At 45.6% G+C, this 13,523-nt stretch overlaps 1 protein-coding gene across 1 annotated transcript in view; it reads left to right on the forward strand.

The window, feature by feature from the left end:
* The window catches only part of LOC148442566 (protein kinase C delta type-like), a gene marked incomplete at its 3' end in the record, with an annotated part of 79,105 nt that overhangs the window by 19,924 nt on the left and 45,658 nt on the right, over window positions 1-13,523 (forward strand). The window contains exon 3 of the mRNA XM_088463798.1: window positions 12,265-12,435. Within this exon, the coding sequence (XP_088319924.1) occupies window positions 12,265-12,435 (171 nt within the window). The remainder of the gene's footprint in view (window positions 1-12,264; window positions 12,436-13,523) is intronic.

A 13,523-nucleotide genomic window follows, 5' to 3' on the forward strand; every position in this document is an offset into this window, starting at 1 on the left:
TAAGTCCGCATTATCTTCTCCGCACCTATAACAGGAATGAGAAGCCAAACGTCCCATTAAAAAACTTCTATGCGGAGACAAATAAGCTCTGTGAAAAATGTTTAGAAACATCTCCACATATATTGTTGATGTTAAAGTTTTACAGGAATAATTAACGGCAGTCAATAACTCTTCCGGTGTATACAGAGGAAATTTTTGAACCCACTGCGAAAGTCCCCTAGCATTGGACGCGTGATCCAAAGATATTTTAAAATACTGATAATAATTAGAAATAGCTTTCTTGAGTATTGGAGGCCTGGAAAGAATGTCATCTACTGGATTATTCCAATCTTCCGCCACAAACACCTGGATTACTGAGTTGATATAATGCTGTGCCTGCAGGAAGGCCATGGGGAACCCCGACAAAGCATTATACTGTTCTGCCGCTTCGCTAAAAGATAAAACCCGACATGCTTCTTTATCTACCAAACAGCCTATTCTCTGAATGCCACCCACACGCCATATTGTGAATGGATATGTCGCCTGCCCCGACTGAAAATGTGGATTTTTCACTAGAGGAAGAAATAATGATTTGTGTGAGTTAAGGCCCGCCTCTTGTCTTATCAAGTGCCAAACTCGTTTTGTATTCCACAATAAAGGATTATTTTTAATTGCGATTGGTAACTCCTGGTCACGGGAGTGAAGAAACGTAATCAAATCGCCCTGGTCTAAAAATTCTCGCTCAAGTGAGGTATTAGCATAATTCTCTGATCCATTTATCCAATCCGACAAATAACGGATCATAGCTGCTTTATTATATAATCTGATATCTGGAAAGCTTATTCCACCATTCAATTTGGTTTGTTGCAATTTTAACAAACTAATCTTAGACCGCTTACCATTCCATATAAAGGACCTAAATATTTTATTTAAAAGACTCAGATCCTTAACTGTAATGAGCAAAGGTAGGATTTGGAGCGTGTACATTAACCTTGGAAATGAAATCATTTTGATTAAGCTCGCGCGACCCATATATGACAGAGTGATATTCCTCCAGCCATCCAATTCGTCCGAAATTTTTTTTATAATGGGTCTATAATTAAAAGGATATAAATTTGCCAAATTGCTAGGAAGCACAATACCTAAGTATGTAATCCTGTCTTTGGCCCATTTAAGTGGAACATCACTAGGCAGACGTGGTAATGAATTGCGCGAACCCAAATAAAGTGCCTCTGATTTACCTATGTTCACCGCGAACCCTGATATTTCTTCAAAACTTTTCAAAAGCCCCAGTATATGCGTTAGGCAGTCATGAGGATTTGCAATGTAAAGCATTATATCATCTGCAAATGCTGTTAATTTTATTGTTTTAGAACCAATCTTTATTCCCTTAAAATGATCATCCTTCTCCAGTATTCTAATCAGCGGATCTATAGCTAGATCAAATAAGAGGGGTGAAAGAGGACACCCTTGTCTAGTACCTCTGAACATCTCTATAGGTGCACTAGTACAACCATTTATCATTAGGGACGTCATTGGGGATAAATAAAGATATTTGATCAATCCGATAAATGAAGAGTTGAACCCACGCATTTGTAATACATTAAATAGATGGGGCCATAACACTGTGTCAAAAGCCTTTGTCGTATCTAAACTTAATAGAGTGTTAGTAGAAATTGAAGATGCCCCTGCTGACACTGCCACTGCAGCAATAGCCGCTCTAACTCCTCGAACTGAATGACGCCCTTTTACAAAACCCAATTGATGAGGAGTTAGTAATTCTGGCAAAATAGTTTGTAAGCGACTTGCCATAATTTTAGCTAACAACTTCGCGTCTGTATTTAACAAACTGATAGGTCGGTACGATTCTAATTTTTGTACATCCTTTTGAGGTTTAGGGATCAATATTGTAGTTGTATTTGTAAAATATGGGAATGGAGAATTGTTGTCTATCATGTCATTAAACAAATCCACTAAAATCGGGGCTACCTGGTGCCGCAATAATTTATAATATTCGTTTGAATAACCATCTGGGCCCGGTGATTTCCCGAGTTGTAACTGTGAAATAGCCGACAGCACTTCATCTGGTGTTATTTTCCCAGAAAGTGCCTCCTGTTGCTCTATAGCTAATAAAGGCAACAAGTCATCAGGGATCAAAGCTTCATACCAAGACTGATCAAAAGGAAGATCTCTATACAAGTCCTTATAGTACTCTTCAAACTTATTTATAATTTCATTATTCGTTGTGAGTAAAGCATTGGTATACGGATCTTTAATGGCTGTGATATACGTTCTTCTACGCCAGGGCTTAGACATGTTAGCAAGCAACTTTCCAGCTTTGTTCCCCCACCTGTAAAATTTATGCTTAGTGAACAGTACATCCTTTTTAGCTTGGGATAAAAGGTGCGATTCTAAGAGTTGTTTTGTCTGAACATACGTTTCCCTAGAAACATCAGTAGGGTCTGCTATATAATTTTGTAACGCTAAAGTTAGGGCCTCTGACATTGATTTATACACAGCAGCTTCTGCCTTCCGTTGGGAAGAGACAAAAGCTATGATCTGTCCCCGCATTACAGCCTTCGATGCACCCCAAAAGATTGCTGGTGTATCCCATGCCTCTATATTATCGTCTTGATAATTCATCCACTGTACTAGTAGGTGATCTTTAAATTTAGTGGATTTGTACATATAGGACGGAAACCTCCAATGTTTCAAGCCCCTAGATGACTGCGTTAAACTCAAAGAAATTGTAATGGGCGCATGATCAGATATTAGAATTGAATGCAATCTGGAATCCTGTATGCAAGATACCAAGCTATCTGAGACCAGAAACAAATCGAATCGCGACCAAGATCTATGGACTGCAGAGTAAAAGGTGTATGATTTATCTGTAGGGTTCAATAGTCTCCAAACATCTGTAAGTTGATGATTTGCTTTAAAAGATTGGAATTGTCTCCATATTGCCATATTAGATGATTGGGGAGTCGGTTGTCTGTCTAATGAGGGATCCTCCACTGAATTGAAATCACCCGCCACTATCAATGCATAGTTAGTACGTTGCGCCAAAATGTCCATCACCCTTCCTATAAATTCTTGAGGTGAAACATTCGGTGCATACAAGTTTACCAGAGTATAACAGGTTCCCTGAATCTCTACGTCAATAATCAAAAATCTTCCATTGGGATCCGCAATGGTATTTATAATAGAATATTGCAGATTCCTTTGAAATAGTGTGGCCACCCCCCTGATCTTTCTATTACAGCTAGCCTTAACACATTCCCCTATCCATGGGGCCCTCAAAGTGGAAATATCTCCCTCTGCCCAGTGCGTTTCCTGCAAGAACATTACGTCAGACTTAAATTTTTTTAAATGAGTTACTACTCTTTTGCGTTTAATAGTAGAGTTCAAACCCCCAATGTTCCAGGATAAAAATTTTTACTTATCAACCTGCGACCCAGTGTTACCGGTACTCATATTGTTAGACATGTCTTATCCAATACCTTGCCGTGGGACAAAACAGTCTAAGAACAAAATTAAGTTAAAACGTGGCACTCCGTCCCAGCAAGCGGAGACCACCCTTTTTGAAGAATGCGAGCCTTCTGGCTCCGGAGTCCCCCAGGGGGGGAGAGAGAAAACGAGAGAGAGACAACAAAATAAAAAATGTAAATAAAAATAATAAAAATGAAAAACAAACCATAAAAAAATAGATGCACTATACACTTCTGCGCAATGTCTCTTACACCCTTTTCCTTTATTTTCTCTCCAACATTTCAATGTGGTGTTCATCACTTGCAACCTGTGATTCACACCTGAACTACTCAATATCACTTATAAAGTAGCAAACAAAACGTATATCAGTACAGTAGAAAATCTTCACCAAAACGAGGAATGCTCCTTCATGTCAATTAGACGTTATGGTATTCAACATTAGTGTCACATTTAACAAAATAATAGCGAATATAAGTGCATAATCTACTCTCAGGGATGATCGTGGTTATTTAGAAATTAGAGCCAAACCCTAAATTAGTGTTATATCAGTTATCCAATCATCTGTTTGGTGATTGTTGCGGTGAGCGCTCCCTGTCTATACCCACACCAAAATGACGTTTAGCAATCTTATAATCTATATAATATATATTATATAGATTATAAGATAATATATATTATAATGTTTGACCCCCATCCTCCACTCTTAGTCTGGCAGGGTATAATAAAGCAAATCTAGTGTTACGCTCATACAGTAATTTGCACACATCTGAAAATTCCCGTCTTTTCTGTGTTACCGCTGCTGAAAAATCCTAGAATATGAGCACCTTAAAACCATCTACCATTAGTGTGGGTGTCTTCCTATATTCAGCAAGTATCCTTTCCTTCATTCGAAAGTCTAGATACTTTGCAATCACCGGTCTGGATCGTGAATTAGGTGCTGGTCTTTCTGGACCTATTCTATGAACCCTCTCTACGTGGGGCAAAACGGAATCCTCTGACAAATTTAGGGCTGCAGGAATTTTGTGGGCTACCAGTTGAACCAGAGCGTGACCAGTTATTTGCTCAGGTACCCCAATAAACCTCAAATTACTTCTTCGAAGCCGATTTTCCATATCATCAATTTTGACTAAAAGCGATTGAACGCTTTCTGCTTGAGTACCTACAATTTGTTGCATATCATGGGAGCGATCCTCTACATCACTAACTCGCTGCTCTAAGGTAGCGAGTCTGGAGGTGTTTGAATCTATTTTGGCAAGTGCAGCGTCAAAAGATGACAGGAGGGAATCCAGTTTCTTATCTATTAGAGGCATTAGTATTTTAGAAATTTCCTGAGCAGTTTCAGCAACCGATGAAGGACCCTGAGAATGATGACTGAAATTTGCAGCTTCCTCAGGTTCCACATCAGCAGTGTCACTACGTGATGGAGAAGGAGGAACAACTTTAGCTGGAGTCTTAGTTACTTTGCCCATTTTACTTGTCGACCCTTGTGAAGATGTAGCGGGAGTAGATTTACGGACGTATCTGTCCATAACCTAACGAGAGATCCCTTGAAAATTCTACTCAAAGTAGATCCTTCGCAGTTAATAAGGTCAGATAATTTCCAAATTCCTCAACAGGACACTAAATTAACAAGAGGTAAAGCACGGTAAATTGTAGACATGTTATGAAGATTCAAAAATATGCATCACTCTGTCGAACACCCATGTCTTATATTCTGAACAATAGTAATTGAACTACATTCCTCTATATAATGAAGCCCTAATATGGTTCCATGATACACCGTGTTCTTATAAAGTAAAACTAACAAAATTTGCTTCCGTTACTGCTAGTATGTGGTAACAATGCTGTATAGATAGTTTGTGAAATGTCCATCAGCTTAGAGGCTAGAATTAGATACTGTTGTTTGTCACTGTGACCAGTAGATGGCAGCCACGTACTAATATTAGATCAGATATAATACAGATAATAGCCGCAATTATATCTTCACTGTTCAAAGTACAATATACTAAAAGCTCACATAAAGAAAAACAGCAAGTATATATATTTAGCTGTGTTACTTATCAGATTTTCAGTACGGTACAACAAAGTCCAGGATCAGGATCAGCCGGATTATTAGCCAAGTGTAGCAAGCCAAGCACCCCGGCCTCCACCCTCTCCCAGGATAGCAAAAATAGAAAGTCCGGTCATCAGCAGTCCAGGGTCAGAACCAGCGAATCCTCCTCAGCTCGCAGAGACAGCGGTATGGGGATAAAATTGACACCTTGGCTGGCAACCGGCGTTGGGGGAGAAGCAGGGGGAGTCGGATAGTTATTACGATTGGTCACCAACCAGTAAGATCAATAGGTCAAACAGCAGACACTGGCATTCCAGACTGTTTTATAATAGCCAAATTTTTCGGCTGGTAGGGCTCAGTATCTTTTTGTAAAGCTGAATAGCCAGGGGTCAGAGTCGAAAGTCACAGCCGTGACGAGCCCCAAGTAAGTATCAGGGCAGTAAACTTTGGCCGCTTCTCAATTATGTGACTGTCTGAAGGAAGTCACAGTGGCAGTACTCTCAGCCCTTCTTAATTAGATCCCACAGTTAGAGACAATGAAAGGCATAATGCCTGATGTGAGTCTCCCCCGGCACAGTCGTTTATGCGATATGTTCCGAGATAGTAGCAGCGCTCCCCAACGGTACTCACACAAATGCCCCTCAGGTACACAGGAGCCCGTCCAGCGTCCGACAAACAGCGCGATCACCGGGGAGAGCAGGGAACCACGTCTTCAGCTTCACAGCAAGCTATCAGGTGAGTACATCTCCCGCCGCCGGAAGGTAAAATCTCCCTGCAGCCAGATCCAGCAGTCGGAGCCTCCAGGCTGACAACAGCGCAGTGTAAAGTCGTTATCTCCAGGGACCAGACGGTTAGAAGGGAGCTTTACGTACAGCCGCACCGCGTGGTCCCGCCGGCGCCAGGTTTACACAGCACACCCGCGCGTGTCCGATGCAGGATGTCTGGGGTCGCCGACAGGTAGCAGGTAAGTGTTTCCTCCTAGACAGGGCCGGAGGGCAGATGCAGGAAACTCCGCTGGGAGAGCCGCCAGCTCTCAGATGTGTTTCGCGCCAAACAGGCTGCCAGCGCTCATGCAGGCCATCTAAGTTGGTGGCCGGACTCCGGTGCAATCAAAAGGCGCTCCTTGGCAATGAAGGTATCTCCAGGGTCTCCAAATTAATGGTGTTGTCAGGAGAAGCCCATAAATCGAGAGGCTTTGCAGGATGGCACTGGATCCTAAGCCTTCAGAGAGGAGCTGAACTAAAAAGCGGCCATGCTTGATGCCCCGCCCACCGGAAGTCTCCGCTTTGCTTTTTCTTGCCGGCCTCCTGGCCACTTGCTAAGCTTTTAGCGAGTGACCAGGTGATGGTCGCGATGGTCGAGACCATCGTGACCATCGGGGCTTGCGACGAGACCCTTGGGGTAGGGTCTGATCTACCGAGAGCCCCAGGTAGCTTCCTGCTCTAACAGAGCAGGAAGCTACCTACTGACATCACTGTTGATGTCAGTAGGGCCACCTACAAACGGCAGGCGTTCCTTCAGGAACGCCTCCGTTTGTCCGGCCACCCCCCTCCCCACCTACAAAATGGGACGAGCTGTCGATCAACATCGACAGCCGCCCCTTTTGTAGCGAGCCCCGGAGCGAGTGAATTTTGTCACTCGCTCCGGGGCTTGCGCATGCGCACATCGGCCGCTGCGCATGCGTAGGTCCTCACCATCGACCCGCTTGCAAGCGGGTCTGAATGAGACCCATAGTTTGAGACACGTACACATACTTCAACAGTAGTTAAACTCTCTCTTATCTTGTAGGTCAGGTACTGGTTGTTCTAGTTGTCACAGATACGCCCTCTGCTCCATGATACCAGAGCAGCCAGACAAGCAGGCAGGAGGCAGTACAATGGTCCATTTAGCCACGCCCCCTGTCCTCAGAACACACCCCCTCCCTCTGCTTATCCTACAGCACTAGCAGCAGCACTTCAATTTAAGCTGCCCATCCACTAGCAGACATGAAAACGACTGCACAATTACGACATTGTAATCGTGCACTCGTTTGTCAGTATGTGATGAGTCTGCACTGAACGAGCAGTCGTTCAGTACAGGCTCAATCATCATCTGCAAACATGCTGAACCTGATGTTATCGTCAGTTTGATCAGCATGTTTGCAAGATGATAGATGTCTAAACGACCAGTGGGCACGCACCTCGCTGGTTGTATTAGACACTTTTGTAAATGATTTGCAAACGATTGTTATCGTCCAATCGCTCCACTTAATCGTCTAGTGGATGGGCACCTTTAGTTAATGTTCCCCCACAGGCAGAACACGGCAGCTGGCAGCCTGTGACAGGATTTTTTTTTTTTGTCAACGCTACCAGCTAATCTTTTGGGTGGTGGGACAATTTTCACGATGGGCCTGCAGCTCCACCCGCCCCATTTATTAATCCCACTCTGGAATTACCCCTTTTATTAAATTTAACATTTCCATTTTTTTCATAAATTTGCCACGCAGCATAAATTATGGTTTCAATTAATATTGCCTTTATTACATGTGGCACTTTTGTATGTGTGTGATGTTTGTCTTTACACTGTACAAGAAATGCTGTTTCACTGAAATACAACCTGCAAGGTATAAATCTGTGGCATTAAAAGTATTACAAGAGTAAATGTACTAAACTGTGGATTAGAATGCAGTTTGCAAACAGAAATCAGATGAGGGGTTTAATATCTAAGCTTCCAGGCCTCTCCTTTTACCCCTGGCCATTGGATACCAGGATAGTACTATGAAAATATATTACAATAAATATTGCATCAATAATCGAATAAAAACTACAGGGCTAAACAAATAAAGTATGCTCTTGAGCCTAAAGACATAAAGCATGGCCCTGATTATAAAGACATAAAGCATGTTCCTGATTATAAAGACATAAAGCATGTCCCTGATTATAAAGACATAAAGCATGTCCCTGATTATAAAGACATAAAGCATGTCCCTGATTACAAGGAAATAAATCATGTCACTGATTACAAAGAAATAAATCATGTCACTGATTATACAGAAAAGCATAACTAATAATTAGTTGTTCAAGAAAACAATGCTGCGCCCATAATAAATACCTACCTAGCATCTTCTTTCTTTCTTATGCTGGGGAATATGGTAATCCATATGGGAAAGAGAAAAAACATATGGGGCAGATGAAATTAGCCACAGATTGAGTCTTGCGGTCTGTCCCCCTACAAATGTGCTCAGAGCTATTCAATTACAAACCCACAAGCAGCCCAGAAACAGCAGCTAAAGCTTATTTATACTTCCAGCATCCAGAGGTACGAGGAGAAATTAGCATTAACTGCCAGGGCCAACAAGAGATCCTGGCAGGGGCGTCTGCATAATAGGTCCAGGGTGCGCGGGACACACCCTGCACCTATTGTATTATTTACCTACCGGAGTCCACGTCGGTGCGGGGGTTCATCGTAAAAACGACCGGAGAATGGCAGGAGCAGTCATTTTACCATCGTTTGCGCATGCGCAGTACAGGGAAAATGGCCGCCGTGGCCATTTTCCCGGTGACCAGCGCATACTCTATAGATTCTGGGGGCAGAGTCTATAACTCCGGTGCTGACTGCACACAGCTCAGTGCGCTACCGGTCGCCGGACAGAGAGGAGGGGGCCCGTGTCGGAGACTGCACATGGGCCCCCTCCTCTCTAGAAATGCCCCTGGTTCCTGGGAGCAAATGAAAAGATACACATCCCCTCACACATCACTCAGAAAGAGGATGCTGGTGCTGGTCAGCGGCAGCGATCTCCAGAGATGTTACAGGGGAAGGGGGCAACCCTGGGCCCCTACCGGGACCCTCACACAAGCCCAGGCCCCGGTAAACAGTACCCACTCCCTCTTTTGGCACCACTGCTACCTGCTGGCTCTGAGCTGCTCAAGTGTCTATAACTGAATTGTTCCGGGTACTTTAGCTAACAAAACAAACTTAATGACTCACGGCTAATTGAATCTGCCCCTTCGAATGAATGGTCCACTCCCGAGAAGCACCTGACTGTCCCTACACCAAATGATTTAAGCTCCAGTGAGTAGGGAAAGGTAATAGGTAGCTAAGCAGGAGCGATCTCTTACACTGCTCAGCCAATCACATACAGTATAAGAGCAGCAGCAAATCCTTTGTTAAAATAAATAATAGATAATTCAAGTCTATATGTGCAAAGTGGGAAAACTAGGTACAATACTGCATCTAATGCACACTTAGGGCCTGATTCAGACCCGGTCGCAAGTGCTGAGCACTCGCAACCGGGTCGATGGTGGCCCAGAGCACATGTGCACGATGGAGCCGGCTCCGTCGTGCGCGAGACCCGGATAGCGACGGGCACTCCGTCGCTCCGGGTCTCGTACCAAAGGGGCGTACTGTCGATGTTGAGTGACAGCACGCCCCCTTTGGTGGGCGGGCCAGGGGGGTGGCTGCCCAAATGGAGGCGTTCCCATGTGAACGCCTACCGTTTGGGGCCGGCCCCACTGACATCACAAGTGATGTCAATGGAGAGATTCCGGCTCTGTTAGAGCCGAAATCTCTCTGGGGCTTGCGGCAACGAGACCCTACCACAAGGGTCTCGTCGCAAGCACGATGGTAGCGATGGTCTTGACCATCGCGACCATCTTCCTGGCCGCTCGCTATAGCTGTGGGTGGTCACCCACAGCTATGCGAGCTGCCAGGAGGCCGTTCTAAAAAAAAAAAAGGCCGGCCCTGATTCAGAGCGAGCGCTCTGTTAGAGCGTCCGGCTCTGAATCAGGGCCTTAGCACAGACTGATTTACATTCATACAACTCCTCACATCAGTGGCTGCAAACTTTTTGTCCAGCAGAGAAGCTGAGAGGGGGTGGAGGGAGGTACATATACAAAGTAATGTCCCAGGTGCACTTGTAGCCTCATCCTCACGTCCGTGGCCTTAGCTAAATTGTATTATGGGTTGGGGAAAATGACAGTGCAGACCAAAAGTTTCTTATTGTTCTGTCTTATTTAATAAAATAGTAAATGATACATCATCCTTGTTGGCAGTGGGGTAACTAGGGCAGGGCGAGCGGGCACGTGCCCTGGATGCCGTGGGACCCGTGGCGCAGGGGGGCACCGCCAACCAAGTTACCGACCTGCCCTATATAGCCAGTGTAGCACTGACCGCAGTGGGTGCAGTCAGTGCTACACATTTACTCAGGACCGGTGCTAGGCTTCCATGCGCCCAGCACCGGTCCTGTGCTGCACACACAGCCGAGCCCCTTCCCTCCCCCTAAGCGCCTACCCAATAGCGCCAGGTGGAGGGTGGGAGGCGGGCTCCGGCTGGTGTATTTACACACATATCGCCGCCAGCGCGGCGGCGATGTGTGTGTTAACCAGCCAGCAGCCAATGAGAGTCAGACAGACTCTCATTGGCTGCTGCACACACATCGCCGCCACCCGGCGGCAATGTGTGTGTTAATCACTAGCCAATGAGAGTCAGCTAGACTCTCATTGGCTGCTGTGCCTGCTGCAAGAGCCGGGCTGGAGCTCACTCATGAGCTTGGTCTTCCGGCTCCTGCAGTGGGTAATGGGAGAGACGTCACAACGGTAGCGATCTCCAGAGATGTTACAGGGGAAGGGGGCAACCCTGGGCCCCTACCGGGACCCTCACACAAGCCCAGGCCCCGGTAAACAGTACCCGCTCCCTCTTTTGGCACCACTGCTACCTGCTATCCGGCTGGGAGCAGGAGCCGGGATTAAGGTAAGTGGTTTTTCTTTAACTCGTGTGTTGCATCGGGGTGGGGGTGGACCACTTCTGGGGAGAGGGCTACTACTGGGGCACTGCATCAGGGGGAGGACCCACTACTGGGGGCACTACTGGGGAGGGGGCTACTCCTGGGGGCACTGCATGGGGGGGACTATTGGGGGCATTGAATAGGGAGGACCACTACAGGGGGCACTGGATAGGGGGATGACTACTGGGGGACTGCAGAAGGGGGAACACTACTGGAGGTACAGTATTAGGGGCACTGGATAGGGGGGATCACTACTGAGGGCCTGCATAAGGGGGACCACTACATGGGGCACTGCATAAGGGGGATCACTACTTGCATGCATATGGGAGACCACTACTGGGGGCACTATATAAGGGGCACTACTGGGGGCCTGCATAAGGGGGACCACTATTGGGGGCACTGCATAGGGCGGACCACTACATGGGGCACTGCATAAGGGAGATCATTACTGGGGGCCTGCATAAGGGAGAGCACTACTGGGGGCACTGTATAAGGGGCACTACTGGGGGCCTGCATATGGGGGACCACTACTGGGGGCACTGTATAAGGGGAACTAATTGGGGCTGCATAAGGGGGACCACTACTGGGGGTACTGTATAAGGGGCACTTCTGAGGGCCTGCATAAGAGGAATTACTACTGGGGACATTGCATACTGGGGGAACTGTATTAGGGACACTACTGGGGGCCTGCATAAGGGGGACCACTACTGGGGGCACTGCATTAAGGTGCATATGCAATGGAAAAGAATGTTCAGAGTGATGAGAGAGAGCTGTGTCATGTTGACATGCCCCATTTTTACGTGGCCATGCCCCTTGTGACCTCACCTCTTTTTCTTCACGCCACATAGGAGGGGGGGGCTCCATTTTAAAATTTGCCCTGGGCTCCATATACCCTAGTTACGCCACTGCTTGTTGGACAACAACACATTTCCTTCATGTTCCTGTGTTGTTTATGAGGCTGACACTGTGATATTTCCTCTAGGTCCTGTTGGCAGCAGACTCACGTAGCAGCCAGTTGTTGGCTGTCAAGGTCATCAAGAAGAGGGATCTGCTCGCCGAGGGCAAAGAACTCGCGTTTGTGGAACGGAGGGTGTTAGAAGTTGCACATGGGAGCGCCTTCCTCACACATGCCTACTTTGCTCTGCAGACCAAGGTACTGCTGTGATTGCCTCTTTATTGCTTAATAGCCACACGTACCATATATGCTAATATTCTGCTGTGACTTTTCTTTTTAACAATTAAATCTCATCTAGATGTAAAGCACAACGGAATATGCTGGCACCATATATATATATAATACATTTTCAAAACTGCTTGTATACGGTATCTACATCACTTGGGGGTCTATTCATTATGTTCATTATTGGGGCCCCCCAATAATTAACATTCTAACTAGCCGATTCAGCATTGCTCCGATGCGGTGACAGCTGATCTGAAAATCACCTGTCTGGCGAGCGGCATCACTGATCCTATGAGAGCCGTGAATCTTTTCACTACTCCTTTTGAAGCAGTGCTGCTAGTGTGCATGTGTAACCTATAGGTCACACATGCGTACAGGAGTCCCGACATCTGACGGAAGGAGTGGACAGGGGCGGAGGGATACAAAAGGATCCCTCTTCACAACCCAGACCTCAACCCAGAGCAGGTTGTCATACACAAGATGGCGAATGCTCCCGCACTCAAGCTCCGAAAATATTGTATTTTCGGAGCTTGATGAATTCTGTCCCCATACTAGTGTATGGGGACAGCGGGCCATTCCGCCAGTGGAAGGTAAGTAGGCGATATCTGTGATATCTTGATGAATGGCCTGATAAATTAATTTTTACAATTACAGGTGAAAATTTTCATTTTCATTTGCTTTTGTAATAATTAAGCGACGATGAATAGGCCACTTGGTGATAAAGGGATTATTGAGGATAGAGAAGACAACAGAAATAAATGCTGTACCTGAGTGTATGTCAGTAACATCTCTCCCATTGGGTGCTGCCTTCTGTATTATATTCATTTTTATTTATTTATTACCAGTTATTTATATAGCGCACACATATTCCGCAGTGCTTTATAGAAAATATCTTACCATTCACATCTGTCCCTGCCCCAGTGGAGCTTACAGTCTATATTCCCTACCACATGCTCACAAACATACACACTATGGTCAATTTTGTGGGGAGCCAATTAACCTACCAGTATATCATTACAGCAATATCTCCTGCCCCGTCTACTCCTCCACTGCTAGAACTG

The sequence above is a fragment of the Taudactylus pleione genome, unplaced genomic scaffold (assembly GCF_031769625.1).
Source record: "Taudactylus pleione unplaced genomic scaffold, aTauple2 ptg001458l, whole genome shotgun sequence".
Taxonomy (NCBI): Eukaryota; Metazoa; Chordata; class Amphibia; order Anura; family Myobatrachidae; genus Taudactylus; species Taudactylus pleione.